The following is an 18361-nucleotide window of genomic DNA, read 5'->3' as shown; positions in this document are numbered from 1 at the left end:
TATTCAGTCTTCACATCCCTGAAATTCAACTTGCCCACCAATAACTGGGACACACTGGGGACAGCTAATGCCCTAACCTCTGAACCGAGCACAGGAAAGACTACCTTTGACCTCAAACTATCACACTGCCTTGGAATTGTGTTCCTTTTAGTACCTCGGTAACTATATATTTAGTGGAAGAAAAAAATCCCAAGTAGATTTGATGATCTATTAGGAAGAGAAACGAGGAAACCAAGCTGACAGAAAACTCAAGTCCAAGATGGTACAGAAGTACTAATGTTTACCCTGAACTACAATACATAAATGAAAGGTAACAATAGGTGAAGAGATCACTCCATGGTAAAATTAAAATGGAAACAGGTATGGAACAGGGATTCTTTTCAGGGACACAGAATAACCTAGAAATGTGGTAGAGAAACTATAGGTATCAATATTCATTGTCCAATTAAATTATTAAAAAAGTTAAAATAAAAGTGATTAAGATGCATGACTATCATTATAATATACAATAAAATACACATTGACAATATAAACCCCATAGTTTGAGGGCCGAATGGCACCAGAGCTCACTTTCTCTGGACGTGGTGAAACGAGAATAAGAATTAACTGGAATAATAAATCTGTATAATGAAGAAACACACTATAAAAGAACAAGCAGTATTCAAGCAGAGGGCAAGACCGACATGGGCACAAACCCCAACTCTATCCCTAACTGGTTGTGAAATCTTGAGCAATTCATTTAAACTCTCTGAGTCTTGGTTTCTTTATCCAGAAAATAAAGATGATAATATTTAACTCATGGCCCTGGTTGTAAAAAATATATATATGTCAGGTAACACAGATAAGACGTCTGGAAGCACAGCCGACATTCAGTAAGCAGCAGCTGTTGGATCCCCCATCCCTGGTGCTGGCAGGTCTCCGTTCCCCTCTGCAGGCTCTGGGACAGAGTCCATTTCCTTGTCTTTTGTCGCTTTCTAAAGGTCACCCCCCTTCTTTGGCTCCAGATCTCCCTCATCTTCACGGCCAGCAGTGTCGCGTCCCTCTGACTGTTCTCCTGTAGCCAAATCTCCCTCTCTCCACAGCTAGACCCGTCCTCTGCTTTTAAGGACCCATGTGATGAGGTTAGTCCTACTCCTATAATACAGGAGAATTTCCCATCTCAGGGTTCTTAATTACATCTAGAAAGTCTCTGCAATCAAAACAGGCCAGTCACAGATGGGCCAGAATCTAATCATTTCTTCCACATATAAAATTAGCTATTCCTAAGAAATACTTCATTAACTCCTCAAAATTTCCAATGTATAAATCTCAATTAAATATATTTTCTTAATCCAAACTAATTCAAATATAAAACATATCCACATAGAGCAAAGAAGTTTTTCAAAATTGTGTGTTCTAATTCATGGGCCCTGAAATTTAGTGAGTCTTAACCAGCATTTGTATTTAAATGGACTGAAATGAACAAGAGAAAATGCCAGCGGGTCCACAGTATCGTAGTTATGTGTATGTGGGGTCATGATGCAAAATGTATTCCCAAGTGTGGGTTGTGGTCAGAAATTTTTGAAAGACAGTAAAGTTTTTCTTAGGTAGCCAGACCCTCTATATTAAGTGAATAAGATAACTAAAACTTTGTTATTAATAATTTTGAATCAACCATACAGGTGGTAGGCAAAATAATAGCCTCCAAAGATATCCAATACCCTAATCCTTGGAAGCTGTGATGTTAACCCTGCTTGGCAAAGAGGCTTTTTACATGTAATCAAGTTAAGACTAATTAACATATTAACATGCGACTAACCTCATCACGTGGGTCCTTAAAAAGCAGAGGACGGGTCTAGCTGTGGAGAGAGGGGGATTTGGCTACAGGAGAACAGTCAGAGGGAGGCGACACTGCTGGCCGTGAAGACGAGGGAGATCTGGAGCCAAAGAAGGGGGGTGACCTTTAGAAAGCGACAAAAGACAAGGAAATGGACTCTGTCCCAGAGCCTGCAGAGGGGAACGGAGACCTGCCAGCACCTCTAACCTACAGAGACCTGTGCTGGATTTCTGGCCTATAGAATTGTAAGATAGTAAATATGTGTTGTTTTAAGCCATGGAATTTGTGCTAATTTGTCATGGCAGCAATAAAAATCTAATACAATGTAAATTTTATTAACTTAAATTGCCTCAGAGATCACAGGTCACAAAGTGTAGTTCAAAATCAGGGGATAAAACAGAGAAATGAGAAATTATAATTTTGTAGATCTCTAGAAACAAATAATTAACAGTTTATGTAATGCAGGAAAAACTAGAGAATATGATTCTTACCATAGGTGTCCATGGAATATCTGAAATGTGGGAAAAACATATTTACATGCTTTAGTTCTTCCACTGTTAGATCCCTGAACTTGTACTGAAAAGAGAAAAATGAAGATGGAATAAGAGTAAATCTATAGGCAACAGAACAATTACAAAGAACACTTAACACTTACTATGTACTAGGCTCTGGGCTCTGAGTTTTAAAAACATAAATTGTATTTGATTTAATCATTTTAATAGCGACCCTATGAAGACAAAAATGAATGCTAGAGGACGGCAAGTTAAGTAGGGAAGCCAGAGTCAAACCTAGGACCCGGGCCTTCGATCATACGGTCTCCCTACTGCCTTCAAATACCTCCCGAAGGCTTAGGAAGTGAGGCAGTGTATACCTACCACTCCTGTCATCATTGTTCAAGATCCAACTCTTATTCCTGAATACTCATTCACTCACTTGAGACACCCTGAATTTCCCTTCCAATCCCCCTGGCACCTTGGGTTCCAAAGGGTGAATAGAAAGCATGCAAGGGTTTGTAGTCAGACTGAGTGAAGTGTCTCCTCATTCATCCAGATGCACTCCCAGAAACACTACCTTGGTTGCCCTGTGGGCAAAATCATTTAATTTCTTTTTTTTAATTTTTTAAAAAAGATTTTATTTATTTATTTTTTAGAGAGAGGAGAAAGGAGGGTGAAAGAAAGGGAGAGAAACATCAGCTGCCCTACTGGGGACCTGGCCCACAACCCAGGCATGTGCCCTGACTGGGAATCCAATCAACAACCTCTGGTTTGCAGGTCAGCAGCACTCAGTCCACTGAGCCACACCAGCCAGGGCTAAATCATTTAATTTCTCTGAACTGATTTTCTCCTCTGCAAAGAGAAATAAAAAAGGCAGGCTGATTGATGGGAGTTAACAAAGAGGCAGGTTGGCATGAGTACAGTGGATATAGAAGGCAATTGTGATCCACAGGACTGAGCATCAAAACTAAGAATTGATCAGTATTAACTACAGCAGAGTAAAATGAGCCCCAGATTCAGTGTCCCTGATTCAGGATAAACAAAAGTGAATGAAATTATCCCAACTCCAAACACTACACTGATGTACAAAAGGCTGCTTTGTTGTCACCTGGAATATACATTTATTTTTTTTAAAAGCAATTTTTTCTACTTAATATTATAGGCTGTTTTCTACATCTTTAAAATCTGGTGAAAATGTGATTAATAGCTAAAAAGCCCTGGCTGGTGTGGCTCAGTGGATTGAGTGCTGGTCTGTGAACCAAAGTCTTGCTGGTTTGATTCCCAGTCTAGGGCACATGGCCGGGTTACAGGCCAGGTCCCCAGTAGGGGGTGTGCAAGAGGCAACCACACACTGATGTTTCTCTCCTTCTCTTTCTCCATCCCTTCCCCTCTCTAAAAATACATACATACATACATACATACATACATACATAAATAAATAATAAAATCTTTAAAAAATAGCTAAAGAGATAACTATACACCAGTATTGAATGAATGGCAAAACTGCTATAAAGGTTTGTCCAAAGAGGGCAAGAGCTCTTCTTTAAGGCTTGAAAACCCAAGTCACTATGACAAGTTAAATATGTGATTTGTCTTTTTGACATCCAAAGAAGAAAAGGTCTATTTTATGTCCTTAAAAAAATATTCAGGTCATTTTCACTATATGAAACAGAGATATCTTCTTAGTGTAATATTAAGACATATTCCATTACCCCTCCTGTATCACCTAAGAGAAATCTGCATAATATTCTCTAAGGAAATGTGCCTCAGATAATGTCATATGCTTAAAGAGTGCAGGCGTTGTCACTAAAGAGACAAAATGGCCCATGATAGTCTAAAACTAAAGCAATTATATTGTTATAAAAATCAGTACAACTGAAAAATTGATGTTACTAAAATCTTCATTGTATCTGATATACTACAGTATTTTTAGTAATTTGATATTTATGAATATCAAGAATACTCATGATATTGCTCAAATATAGGAGAACATTGAGTAATACTTTGTGGCATCATTTCATAAAATATTTTTAGCAAGAAGTAATCTGCTAAATCTTAAACCCAACATTGATCAAGCCCAACCTTATCATTTTATGAGTGAGCAAATCTAGTTTGCTAGTTACTTATCCAAAGTAACTCAGCCAGGGGAGTGGAAAATAGGAAGTAGGGAATCAGAGACATTTTTTAATATATTTTATTGATTATGTTACTACAGTTGTCCCATTTTTCCCCCTTCACTCCCCTCCACCCTGCACACCCCCTTCCACCCACATTCCCCCCCTTTAGTTCATGTCTGTGGGTCATATATAAGTTCTTTGGCTTCTACATTTCCTATACTATTCTTACCCTCTCCCTGTCTATTTTCTACCTACTATTTATGCCACTTACTCTCTGTACCTTTTCCCCCTCTCTCCCCCACCCACTCCCCTGCTGATAACCCTCCATGTGATCTCCATTTCTGTGATTCTGTTCCTATTCTAGTTGTTTGCTTAGTTTGTTTTTGTTTTTGTTTTAGGTTTGGTTGCTAATAACTGTGAGTTTGCTGTCATTTTACTGTCCATAATTTTTATCTTCTTTTTCTTAGGTAAGTCCCTTTAACATTTCATATAGTAAGGGCTTGGTGATGATGAACTTCTTTAACTTGACCTTATCTGAGAAGCACTTTATCTGCCCTTCCATTCTAAATGATAGCTTTGCTGGATACAGTAATCTTGGATGTAGACCCTTGCCTTTCATGACTTGGAATACTTCTTGCCAACTCCCTCTTGCCTGTAAGGTCTCTTTGGAGAAATCAGCTGACAGTCTTATGGGAACTCCTTTGTAGGTAACTGTCTCCTTTTCTCTTGCTGCTTCTAAGATTCTCTCCTTCTGCTTAATCTTGGGTAATGTAATTATGATGTGCCTTGGTGTGTTCCTCCTTGGGTCCAGCTTCTTTGGGACTCTCTGAGCTTCCTGGACTTCCTGGAAGTCTATTTCCTTTGCCAGATGAGGGAGGTTCTCCTTCATTATTTGTTCAAATAAGTTTTCAATTTTTTGTTCTTCCTCTTCTCCTTCTGGCACCCCTATAATTCGGATGTTGGAATGTTTCAAGATGTCCTGGAGGTTCCTAAGCCTCTCCTCATTTTTCCGAATTCTTGTTTCTTCATTCTTTTCTGGTTGGATGTTTCTTTCTTCCTTCTGGTCCACACCGTTGATTTGAGTCCCAGTTTTCTTCGCCTCACTATTGGTTCCCTGTACATTTTCCTTTGTTTCTCTTAGCATAGGCTTCATTTTTTCATCTAGTTTTCGAACCAATTCAACCAATTCTGTGAGCGTCTTGATAACCAGTGTTTTGAACTGTGCATCCGATAGGTTGGCTATCTCTTCCTCGCTTAGTTGTATTTTTTCTGGAGCTTTGAAGTGTTCTGTCATTTGGGCCATTTTTTTTTTTTTTTTTTTTTTTTGGCCTTGGCATGTCTGTTACTTAAAGGGGCAGAGCCTTAGGTGTTCCCCAGGGTGGGGTAACGCTGGTCGCTGAGCTGTGACACTGTACGTGGGGGAGGGGCTGAGAGGGAGCAATGGCGCCTGCTCCCCTCTCCACCGGATTTCAGTCTTTCACTCCGCTACGCACAATCAAACTGGGCCCCTCTGGTGCTGGTTCCCGAGTGGGTGGGCTTGTGCACGCCCTAGGTCCCTGTGGGTCTCTCCAACAACCTCTCCTGTGAGGCTGGGAGTCTCTCCTGCTGCTGCCCCAACCCCCATGGGCGTTTTCAATCAGAGGTTTGAGGCTTTATTTCCCCGAGCTGGAGCCCTGGGTTGTGTGGTCTGCTGTGCTCCCCACTGTTTGTCCGGCTTATCTGTGCGCGAATGTGGGGCCACGGGGTGCTACCCGCCGCTCTGCCTGCCCCGTTCTCTGCCACTCTGAGTCCGGCCCTCTCGGTTTATCTGTGCGATTGTGGGGCCGCAGGGTCTGCTAGTGGTCAGACTGCCTGCCCTGTTGGTCCCTCACTCTGCCAGTCTCGGTCCCACCACGGCAACGCGAGTCCTCTCCGCCCTGGCTGCCCGTCTCCGCCCCTCCTACCGGTCTGGATGAATGTTTATTTTTTATTTCCTTGGTGTCGGACTTCCTTGCTGTTCGATTTTCTGTCAGTTCTGGTTGTGCGAGGAGGAGCAGTGTGTCTACCTACGCCACCATCTTGGTTCTCTCTCCTTCATTATTTTTTCAAATAAGATTTCAATTTCTTGCTCTTCCTTGTCTCCTTCTGGAACCCCTATGATTTGGATGTTGGAACGTTTAAAGATGTCCTGGAGGTTCCTAAGCCTCCATTATTTTGAATTCTTGTTTTTTCATTCTTTTCTGGTTGGATGTTTCTTTCTTTCTTCTGGTTCACACTGTTGAGTCCTGGTTTCCTTCCCGTCACTGTTGGTTCCCTGTACATTTTCCATTATTTCACTTAGCATAGCCTTCATTTTTTCATCTAATTTGCAACCATATTCAATCAAGTCTGTGAGCATCCTGATTAACAGTGTTTTGAACTGTGCATCTGATAGGTTGGCTATCTCTTCGTCACTTAGTTGTATTTTTTCTGGAGCTTTGATCTGTTCTTTCATTTGGGCTATTTTTTTTTGTCTCAGTGCATCTGTAGGAAGGGGCAGAGCCTTGGGTGTTCACCAGGGTGGGGCAACCCTGCATTGTGACACTGTATGTGGGGGAGGGGTCTGAGAGGGAACAATGCCGTTTGCTCTGCTCTCTGTCGGTTTTCAGTCTCGTCCCCAATTACCCACAAGCAAATTGGGCCCTTCTGGTGCTGTTTCCCAGGTGGGTGGGCTTGTGTACATTCTAGGACCCTGTGGGTCTCTCCAATGAACTCTCCTATGAAGCTGGGAGTTTCTCCTCCTGCCACCTCAACCCCCACAGGTGTTTTCAATCAGAGATTTGAGGCTTTATTTCCTGATACTGGAATCCTGGGTTGCATAGTCTGACTTGCTCCCTAGTTGTTCCTCCTGGTTTATCTGTACGTGAATATGGGACCACCCAGTCTGCAATCCACCGCCTTGCCCGCCCCAGTCCTCCAGCTGCTGCCTTGCCCTGAGTCCTCTCTGCCCCTCCTACTGGTCTAGATGAAAGTTTCTTCTGTAAATCCTTGGTTGTTGGACTTCCATACAGTTCGATTTTCTGTTAGTTCTGGTTGTTTTTTGTTTTTAAATTTGTTGTTCTTTTGATTGTGCAAGGAGGTACAGTGTGTCTATCTATGCCTCCATCTTGGCTGGATGTCCGGGAATCAGATAATTTTTAAAAAACTTAATATTTAATACAAACTAGATAATATATACAAATATACACATACTTACAGACACACATTTGAAGAATAACAGACACACATGCACCAACCCACCCACATATAATCCAGAACAGTGCTAACAAAACTTTCTGCCAAGATGAAAAAGATCGTTATGTGTGGTGTCCAATACAACAGCCACCTCCACGTGTGGCTATTGACACTTGAAACTTGGCATGTGTGACTCAGAAACTAAATTTTTAGTTTTATCTAATTTTAATGATGAAGTAGCCACAGCAGCGGGAGGCCGCCGCACAGACCTTCCCGATGCCGTTACAGCTGTCTCAGCGCTCCTGCTTTTGCTGCTTCAGCTGCCTCCCTTGAACTGAATTGTGTGTTCACATCCCTTGGCTTTTACCCTCCATAGTTTTATCACCTGTGTAACCCTAAGCAACACAGTTCATTGTTTAATTTTTGTTCAGTTTTGTTTCTTGAGTTTATCAAAAAATAATTTGTACATAACCAGATTTTTTCACTCAAAATAATATTCTAAGATTCATTTGTATTGTTGCCCATTGTAGCTCATTCATTTCCACTGCTGCGTGTGTGAATGTTGTATACGCACATGTTTTCTATGTGTGAATATACAACAAATTACCGTTCCTTTTTGTCACTGCACACTTCGGTTGTTTCTAATTTTTAGCTATAAATAACTTCTACAAATGTTTCTTGCTTCATATACTCTGAATTCTCTCTGGTATCTACCCAGAGGTAAATGGGACATCAAACACACATGATCAAATCAATAAAATAAGGCCAAACTATTTCCTAAAATGGTTAAACAACCATTTAACCACTAGCAGTGCTGAAAATTCCAATTCATCTACATCCTTCAAATCATTTGAAATTACCTTAATCTGTGCCAGCCTAGCAAGGGAAAATGGTGTTTTACCATGGCCTTCATTTGCTTCTCCAGTTACTAACAGATTGAGCAAACATTAATTTCCCTGGTTCCTTTACTTTTTTAAAAAAATGATTATTCATGGTTATAAAACCAATTTTCTATTGGTTTTATTGATTTGTAAGCATGCTAGTTTATGTATCTGGATATCAACACTTTGTCAGTTATATATTACAAAATTCTTCTCTAAGATTGTATTTTGACCCTTCTTCACTCTTTTCATGCTGTCTTTTGATATCTAGAAGTTCTTAATTTGAATGCAGTCAAATTTATCAGTTTGAGTATTTTATGTCTTATTTTTAAAAATGTCTGTATACTCTGAATCCACAGATTCTTCCCTACATTTACCTCTATATGTTTTAAAGCTTGTCATTTACATTTAAATCTTCAATACAAGGGAATTTTTAAGTTTGGTAAAAAGTCGGCATCTACTTTTATTTTTTTCCCATATGAATAATTATTTGTCCCTGTGTCCTCCTTTCCAGTCTGCAGCACTTCTTCTGTCTTGTATTGCATTTCCAAATACGTGTGAGTATGGTTCTAAGTCCTGTAGTCTTGCTTCACTGGCTTACTCATCTATCCTACACCAACACCACACTAAATCTTAATTACCAGTCTTGGCATCTGGTAGAGCAAGTCTATCAGAATGTCAAGATTATTCGTGGCCTTCTGCTCTTCCAAATGAGTTTTAGAACCAGCGTGAAAAGTTTCCAAAATAACCTGTTAGAATTTTGATTGGAAATGTATTGACTCTGAAGGTCAATCTGGAGAAAACCGACTTCTTCATATCCATGAAGTTGGAATATTTATTTAGGTTGAAATATTTAATATGTTTTCAATAAAAATTTTCACATTCTCCGTATAGTTGCTTAATTTTAAGGTATTGCTCACAGATTTTTCAGCACTAAAATTGTTTCTAGATATTAAGTTATTATATTATTTGCCTAGTACAAGGGCTAGGGAACTTCAGAAATATTGGCAGGACTGACTTGTTTCTAACTGGTTTCCTTAATTGACACATCCAGCAAATATTGGGCGCCTATGTGACAGACTTTATGTTATGCACCGATGATAAAAAAAATTTAAAAAAACCCTCTACAAGTCTATTCCCACCCTTGAAAAAAATCACTCTCTTTTGTCTTTTTCCTTCATTCCAGTTCCAGTAAAATTAAGGTTTTTTTCTACTATCAATTTTAATAATTTTGCCACTGGTACGTCGTGTTCCCTCATTTAAAAACTTGGTAGAGATGTTTTTTTTAATTCCATGTTTGAAGAGAAAATAGAATGGGTGTAACTCTAAGCATGATGACATGCTCTTTTTATAAGATCTACACCTGTCACAGTAGTTAAAATCATTCAAATCGTGCATATATATATATAAATATATATATAAATATAAATATATACATTTATATATATAAACAATTTCACTCACAAGGCTTAAAATTTCACGCAGCAGTGCAAACTGCTCCAACAAATAAAAACACTGGCAAACCCAACAAAAACAACAAAAAAATGGCACAAATGGATGGTTTTCACATGAGGGAACTTTTAAGAAACATAAGTATCACTTAACTAGAAAACTGGTGAAAAAGGGGGACGCCTCAGATTATACACTCTGGTAGGGAATCAGAGAGCCAGGACTGACCTGGAAACTGGCAATAGTCAAGCCCCAGGAACGTGGGTCATACTTCTGGGTCAGCCCTCCCACTTAACCCTTCAAAATTAAGAGGACCTCCTCTGGGCCTTCAAGCCCTGTCTTCATCCCTAAGTCTGCTCAGGTCTTTTCATTCACTGCAGTTATTAAGCACCTCCGGTTTTGACAGGCATAGAGTTGGGTGAAGCACCGTGTAGGGTGTCTAGTTCAGAAGCGTGAGTAAAGTTTGTAAATCAATAATTACTCCACAATGTGATAACTGATATTTCTGAAAGCAAGTAGAGAGAAGGGAGTGACTGATTCTATCTTCTGGGGAGTAACATCTGAGTTGGGGTCATACACAGGCTGGGCACTGCAAGTGAAGAAAAATGGGACAGGCCAGTTCAGCAGAGAGAAAGGGGAGTGGTTAAAGGGACAGGGGAGTGCTGGAAACTACTGGGGGCGAAGGGAGGTCTCACACCGGGTGGAGACTGGACTCCGGAGTTGCGGGTGACCCCCGAATCTGGGAGAGAGAGGCCAGTGGCTTCCCGCGGGCCCTTCTCCGCAGCCAACTTCAGGCCCACACCCTTCCGCTCCAAACGGGAACACGCCCGGCAGAGGTAGCCCGGCCAGGTGGCCACGCCCGAGAGACCCCGGGTCCCCAAACCCCACACGGCGGGCTGCCCGCACCTTGCAAAGCAGCCGTCTCAGACCCTCACAGTCGAATTCCATCTCCAGCCACGTCGAGCCAGGTCCCGAGACCCCAGCCCCCCCGGACCTCTTCTCGCGCCGGCTCCTGGACGGAGGCCGCCGAGGACCAAACTCCCAAGAGCTCCAAGGCCCCGCCCCTATCCAGACTCCAGAGTCGACCTGCGTCCAGCGCACCAGACTCGGCAGCGGTCCGCGGGAGTCGGGTCGTCGCTGCACCTTCGGAAACGCGCTAGCGCTAGCGTGTAGGGAACTACGCTCCAGCTTGCTGGAAAGAAACTTGGGAGACATCTGTGGAGAGAGGAGTAGAAAGGACCTGAGGAGAAGCTGGAAAGGAGGTAGAAGCAGCTGGCACTGTTCTGGAAGAGAGTTTCTAGAAGGATGTGTTACATTCAGAGTATGGAAAAATATCAAGACTGAATATTGTAGTTGGATTTAGGAAGAAAGAGGTAATGAAACTTCAAACCCAAAATTTCAGGGAGCTAGAAAAGGAAAACTGCGCCGGCAAGAGGGTTGTTGGAGAAATGGGAGATAGGGACAGCGTTGTGAGGATGATGGAGCATCGGGGGAGGGGTGCCACAAGCTTGGTGGTGGTAGAGAGGGTGAAAAGCCAGGTGAGAAAAAGACTCAGGAAACAAGATAGGAGGTAGATTGGTGGATAAGGTCGTCTGGAGAAGGCGGGTGAAGATATGCAATATGGTGGCTTTATTTGGTCTCCTTGACTTGTGAGTTACCTGCTTTGTATTCCTGGCTTGATCCATTGGGCCTAACAACTCTCAGGAGCTGGATACTTTAACTGTTAGGAGGTTGGGCTGGCAGTAGGGTGACTGTATCATTAGGAAGACCCAAAGGCAGGAATTCTGTGGCTCAATTAGAAGAAATTGAAAGGCTGGAAGGAGCATGTATTCATTCAGCAAACTTATGTTGAGCATTGACTACTTGCTAGATATTTTTCTAGGTCTGATGATATAGAAGTGAACAAACAAAAAAATCAGCTGTTCTAAGGCTGTCATTCTTTCATTAGTAGGAAGAGAGAAAACAATAAATATAATAAATCAGTAAATTAGACTCCATGTTAGGAGGTAATTAAGTGTTATTACCTCCTAAAGGCAGGGTGGATCCCCTTGAGAGGTGAACTATGTAAGCATTTCATATACATAGAGGACATTCAAGGCAAAGTCCTAAGACAGACATGAGCTTGGGGATGCTTGAAACGGTGAGGCCAGTATAGCTGGAATAGAATGAAGTAAGAGGTAAGGAAGCAGAAAAGGCTAAATCAGAGAAATGAGGGAACTATAGATGGTTCAAGGCAGTGATTCTTCCACTGCAATCCCCAGACTTAGAGCCTCAGCAGCATCTGGAACTTGTTAAAAATACAGATTCTAAGACCCCACCGCAGACATACAAAACCAGGAACTCTGGGGGTAAGGTGTAGCACTCTGTTTTAAGAATACTGGGTGAATCTAATGCGTGATAAAGTCTGAGAACCACCGTGTGTGCAGACAGTTGTGACTCTGGCTTGTCTGTGCCCTTCAGCCAGAGAGCAGCAGACACACTCACACCTGAACAAGCTGAGTTGACTGCTCCTTGTAGGGAGGGAACAGATATTGTAGACAAGCATTGAGATAGCTCAGTAAGAGTGTTGAACCTATCATAACAGGATTTGGGCTTTGGGTGACTTGGGGAAGGATTTAAGGACCAAAGCTTCCCTCTGGTTTGGGTGCTGTCAGAAAGGACAATTCTATGATTATCTCAAATATCTATAAGAAGGGCAAACTAGAGTGATGATAGAGTGGTGATTGGTAAAGAAGCAGCAGTCACTCACATTAGCAGAGAAAAGAGGATATTTGTTATTCCATGGTTTGTAAAGTGACCTTGTTTTTGCCTGCTTAGACAAAATTATGAAGTGGCCTTGTTTTATCTCATTTTATCATGGTTTGAATGACCCATCTGATGTTGGTTTTCAGTGAGATTGTTATACCCACAGGAGAATCACATATAGCCTGGCTGTGAGTGCCAGCTCAGCTAGCAACAGTAAGACCTGGCTGGGTCAGACCTGTTCCAATGTCAGGGGCTGCTTTTTCCTTTGTTAGGCCTTTACTCTGAAAGAGGAAGCTACTGGTGGGGTTTGAACGGTAGAATTAACGTGATCTGATTTGGTGTGAGCATGGGTCATGTGGCCAATGATGTCACAATGCCCTACTAGACTCCAACCTCTCCACTAGGGAGTTGCAGATCCCTTGGAGCCAAGGACTGGAACTGACTTTTGAGAGCTCTGCCACCTGAGGGTTTCATGAGCATACTCCTTTACCAAGATCTAGGTGAAGAGTCTTTCACTGTGCTATCGTGTCTTTAAAATTGTGTTAACATGATCGTGCTTGGCTGGATGCTTTTTGTTGGCCTTGCATGTTACATGGGCACGTTTCCGGAGTTCATGGTAAGTAATGACCCTGCATGTAAATCCATGGTAATCAGTCCTGGCTCAGGCTGACCCTCCCAGCTGGGGTTTCTGAGCAAGTGGGAAAGACAGTTGAGGTTCATCACTAATTAGAGGTCAGGAAATAAAGTTAGTTTCCCAGGCTACTTCCCATCCCATTTGGACATCTTTAAGTCCCCCTCCCCTTAGCTATATGTAACATCACTTGTTTCAAAGCATTGCAGAATTTATAAGGGATCTGTTGGAGATCGTGCTTGACTTCTGGATTTCAGGCCAAGTGGATCAGTGGTTGCTGATCAGGAGAGGGGAGGCGGGCCTTGGAGGGTGGACTTCTCAGCAGTCCTTTCAGTCCCATACAAGGGCAGCTGCCTACTGAGCCAACGAGTAAAGCCATGTCTGCCTTTACATTTCTTTCTGACTCAGCCTCCAACTCTGAGGTGGAAAGAGAGGTGGCCTGTTAAGGAGAGCAAGGCACGACGGAGCAGCCAGGCTTTGGATGAAGATCTACAACTGTGAGTGATCAGGTCTGTTGGGCTGCTTTCCTCCCTTTCCTGAGAACTTGGTAGAACCCTGAAATCTCAACGGAGAGTTTATATTCCTCTGGAAAATATAATAAACTCTAGAAGGGGATATGGTTGGAAATAGATGGCCAGGAAAGAGAATTTGGGGAGCACTGCTGAGGACAGTTAACCTGCACTTGGGTTCAAGTCCTAACTTTGCAATTTACTAACTATCACACTTGGGTAAATTTAATCTCTATGAAGTTCACTTTCTTCATTTGTGTAATGGAGTTATCTCAGATGTTACTATTTTTTTGTGAGGATTACATTTGGTAATGCATGCAAAGCATTTATTTAATGCAAAACTTAGCATTTGGTATATGCTAACTTAACAACTAAGCAAACTCATGAACCAGTCAACAAAGATTTACTTTGGCAACAACCTCAACTGTTTATCCAAGACCACACAGACCAACTTGTTTGTGAAGCTGGGACGTAAGTGTAGACCTCTGGACTTAATAGCCTCTCACATTCATTCCACTAGTCCAGCCTGCCTGTAACAAACATTAATAACAGTGTCCTTTTAGCAAACCATCCCCTCTGGGTTTCTCATGTCCCACCCCGTTTCATTCAGACCTGATTTTTCAAAGATGTTCCATAGTTAGAGAAACTTAACTCCGAGTCTTAGTAATGTACTGACTGCAGGAGCAGGTTTTCTGGGAAGCTACTCTGGAAGGCATGGGTGTCAAATCCCAGCCCCAGATATGCTAAGAGCAAGGCACAATGGTGGTTCCTTTTTTTTTTTTTTTCTTCATCTGCCTCAGAATTCCTTTGAGAGATGATTGGCACCACGCAGTCAGACCTCTGTAGGGGTGGGGATGGGATGGAGGTCCGGGGTACACGTTTCGCCGAGCCTCTGCCGTGTTCCTGACCAAACCACTGCATCTATCCTGTGGCTCCTTTTCCCCGGCTGTGAATGAGCAGAACAGCCCACCTTCCTTCTCTTCCCTTCTGAGGGCAGTTGTGAGGAGGCTTACCTTACATAAAAGTTTAACTGTGCTATTTTGCAAAATGCAAGATTTTTCTTCTTTGAATAGTCTGACAACTGTATTTAAAGTAATTGCTCATAGCATACCTAGCCACTTAATCCTCCCAATTAATCCAGGGTATTTTTTTTGTTTTGTGTTTTACATAGGATTCTTTATGCATTTGATTGCATAACACCACTAGTCAGAATTTTGACAGGTGATGAGTTAATAAAGATCTGGCACCAGCAGGATCCCAACCACAGAACCACCAGAGAACAGGGCCCTTCTGATAAGGAGGGCTCCTTAGCTCCAACACACCTGGCATCCTGGGCAGCCATCCCACAGCTACTCACTCTGACTGGCCCCCAAGGTCACAGGAGCTGATGTCACAATTGGTAGCTGAGCTCTGCCCCCCAAAATGGCCACAGCAAGCCATTTCAGTTCAGACTAGACCACAGAGCTCCTCAGCCAGGAGCTATCATGCTGGGTCATCCACCATCAGGCTTTGAATGAAAACAGCCCAGTTCCCAGCACTCAGGGAACAGAACACACCTTTCAGAACCACCCACTTCCCCCTGCACGCACCACCAGCTGAGCCGGAGCCCGCAATGATTGTTGTCTTATGGATGCTTCTCATTGCAGGAACTATGTGGAAGGGGTATAAGTATCCCCCAGGAGGGGTGAGTGTACTGTCAACTTTGTTCTCTATTCTGACTTTGAAATGTATTCCCCCAGATAAATGAACGAAGCATCGAAATCCCACTGTAGTAACTTTAGAAACAAATACCCTTTTCTTTGTTAAAAAAGTTACATAGCTTACCTACTTCTATTATTATTACTTTCTACTTAAGCTGGGAGAGTTACCTCAGTCTCTCATGTGATCTTTTATGTGTATTTTCCTAAGAGTCTCTGTTCTTTTTCAGTTTCAAATAAACTGGAGGGGTAGAGTTAAAGATTTCTCAGACCCAGGGACAAAGCTGTCTGACGTGGATGCTCTAGTCTGTTCTCATGGGATGTTCTGTGTGCTCAGTGTTCACTACCCTTTCTTAGCGCAGCCCACACCAGCAGCCCACACTTAACTCTCCCTCAAGTAAGCGCTGGTCTGTATTCCAGGCCACACAAGTCTCTATCCTCTCTCCTCCTGTTGGACCTTGGATATTTGTCCTTTCTCTGCCTCTTGTCAGCTCCCTACTACTAAGTCCCTCTGGCAACTGAGATCAGAGGCATTAGGTGACAGGATTGGACACAGCTACCCCTGCCTGCTCTTGGTAAGGAGGGCAATTACCTTAGCCCACACCTAGCAAACACTAAGCGTGACCCACCTGACATACTTTTTTCCCTTTAGACCCCGGTGGAGATAAGCAAAGATGATCCTGGTGAAGTAATGCAGCTCTGAGGCTCACCTGACCAGCTGTACAGCTCCTGTTGTTGGTTTCGCATAAAGTAATTGCACATTATTTTTGTCACATTTAATGTAAAAAGTTACCGCACCTTTTTAAGATGAAGACTTGGTATTCTGTGAGCTGGGAACGGGGAGGTGGAGGGTGAGGAGGGAGTCAGGGTGGATGGGAATGACTGAGTCCTCTTTGTTTCAGAGTCCTTAAAACTGGTATTAAGACTAAGATATCAAGTTCAACTTGTCTTCTATTCTGTATCCTCAAGGATAGAAATTCTCAAGATCTCTTTAGACCTATTTCCTAAATAATGTCTTTCTCCTGGGTCCAGGGTTGAAAAACTGTTAAAGGACTAAAGATTGCAGTAACTTTAAGCCTATTCTTCGGGGTATTTCTCTGTGGCCGTCCCACAGCTATTATTAAGAACCCAAAGCTTATACCATGTGGCGGAAAGACCTCATTTTTGTATTGGGTGCTGGATACTAAATTCTGTATTATTTTAAACCTTACAATAACCTAAGCTGGGTATTAGCCTCATTTTACAAAATGGCCAAAATGAAGTTGCGAGTCTTAACTTACCAGCCTACACAGCTCTGAGTTGCAGTGAAGATTAAGATCCAGGCCTTCTCCTTGTCATGCTGCTTTTTTTTTCTTTTTTAAGATTGTATGTATGTATTATTATTTTTTAGAGAGAAGGGAGTGAGAGAGGGAAACATCAGTGTGTGGTTGCCTCTCGGGTACCCTCTACTGGGGACCTGGCCCACAACCCAGGCATGTGCCCTGACTGGGAACCAAACTGGTGACCCTTTGGTTCGCAAGCAGGCACTAATTCCACCGAGCCACACCAGCCAGGAGTCCTTGGCATGCTTTAATGTGCCAAGGAAAAGGGCCAAACAAGAGGCTGGGATATGTGAGATCTTCTTGGCTGCCTCTTGGTTCAAATATTTCCCTAACCTGTATAGCCAAGAAGTTGCCTGATTCTTTTAGCACTGACTGCTGCTAATACAGGCAGCATGTGCAGAAACAAAAGCTAACTGCTGAGTCCTCATTATGATGTAGTTTGAGTTTATGAGACCAAGGATAGAATGTAAGTATAAGATACATGCAACTAATTTGTGCAAACCCTGGGTTATTCCTAATAAGCCCTCTAGTGGCTTAGAGCAGTGATTCCCCAACCTTTTTTGCACCAAAGGCAGGTTTTGTGGAAGACAACTTTTCCGTGGACCAGGGTGGGGGGTATAGGGGAGATACAAGGCAGAGGTCAGGCCGGGGAAGGGGGTGGGCGACAAGAGGAGGAGCTCAGGTGGTAATGGTAATGTGAGCCAGTCCACACACCAGGAGGAGGGAGGTTGGGGATCCCTGGCTTAGAGCTCTCTGACCCTAAAGGGGAAGGGGAGAGGGAGGGACAACTCTAACAGGAGTAAATACGGTACTTTTTAAATAAACTGTATGAAACATTCTGTGGCTGCTTGGGGGTTACTCATAGTTTCATGTCCAGAAATGCACCCTTACCAGCAGACCTTTTGGTTACGTACACACTTTGTTGATGACTATTTCGTACAGTTTTGCTAAACTATGTCCAAGTGGCTCGATGCACTGGATTACCCTTTTCGTTTTTTATGGAAATGTGAATTCAAAATCCATAAGCAAAACTGTAATTTCTCAACCTAGGATACTAGCATCTCTTGTATTTATGACCTAGTCTCAACGTATTTCATTAAGTGCCTGCATCCTCTGGCTGCATGGCGGCACCCACTTGCCTCCCATGTGGTGAGCTGTAGTTTCAATCAAGAGTGCTTACTTTCTTAACATATTCCTAAGGACTCATCTTCTTAGCCATCTCAGGCTCTTTTTATTACAGGGGATCAGAGCCTGCTCTTCTTGATAAGAAGTTTATACCCAGTCTTCTTCCCTCCAGTTCGGAGTATACCTCCAAACAGTCTCCTAACTTGGGTGTCTTCTGTAAGTTGGTGGGAGACAGGCATCAGTGGTAGGAACTGAGCAGAAGCGAATGCCTACGGGCGAACCAACAGAGGCATGTGTGCAAGGAGGCAAACTCTGCTCTGAAGTGTGAGGAGTCTGCTGGGGATGCTAGCCGGAAAAATGTTCAGGGCGATGACAGAAGGAAT

The 18361-nt window shown here is 42.7% G+C and overlaps 2 protein-coding genes across 11 annotated transcripts in view; one reads left to right on the top strand and one right to left on the bottom strand.

Annotated features, from left to right (window-relative positions):
* UEVLD (UEV and lactate/malate dehyrogenase domains) overlaps positions 1-10988 on the bottom strand; it is a 47821-nt gene extending 36833 nt beyond the window's left edge. For 3 of the 6 annotated variants that reach the window (XM_045194067.2, XM_024558781.3, XM_045194070.2), the window contains exon 1: positions 10856-10988. Coding sequence is in view for 2 of the 6 variants with exons in the window: in XM_024558779.3 (XP_024414547.2) it covers positions 2308-2392; positions 10856-10897 (127 nt within the window). In the remaining 4 variants the exon portion in view is untranslated. Of the gene's footprint in view, positions 1-2307; positions 2393-10855 lie in introns of all 6 variants that reach the window. The other 3 variants (XM_024558779.3, XM_045194068.3, XM_071221419.1) reach the window with 3 other exon arrangements.
* Positions 10989-11043: 55 nt separating this feature from the next.
* Positions 11044-18280, top strand: MISFA (mitochondrial sheath formation associated). 5 transcript variants are annotated; one of them, XM_024558868.4, is made up of 5 exons: positions 11044-11211; positions 13099-13310; positions 13734-13822; positions 15481-15518; positions 16184-18280. In XM_024558868.4, exons 2-4 carry the CDS (start codon positions 13242-13244, stop codon positions 15500-15502), a joined length of 180 nt encoding a protein of 59 aa, XP_024414636.1. In that variant the 5' UTR covers positions 11044-11211; positions 13099-13241; the 3' UTR covers positions 15503-15518; positions 16184-18280. The 5 variants fall into 5 exon arrangements, 3 of the variants coding, with proteins under 3 accessions (XP_024414636.1, XP_045050068.1, XP_045050071.1); XM_045194133.3 differs by lacking the exon at positions 15481-15518; XM_045194136.3 differs by lacking the exon at positions 15481-15518 and having other exon boundaries at positions 13734-13834.
* The last annotated feature ends 81 nt before the right edge of the window (positions 18281-18361 follow it).

This window comes from Desmodus rotundus, chromosome 5 (genome assembly GCF_022682495.2).
Source record: "Desmodus rotundus isolate HL8 chromosome 5, HLdesRot8A.1, whole genome shotgun sequence".
Classification (NCBI taxonomy): Eukaryota; Metazoa; Chordata; class Mammalia; order Chiroptera; family Phyllostomidae; genus Desmodus; species Desmodus rotundus.
The sequence above is the reverse complement of the archived record's forward strand: the minus strand, read 5'-3'. Positions and strand labels throughout refer to the sequence as shown.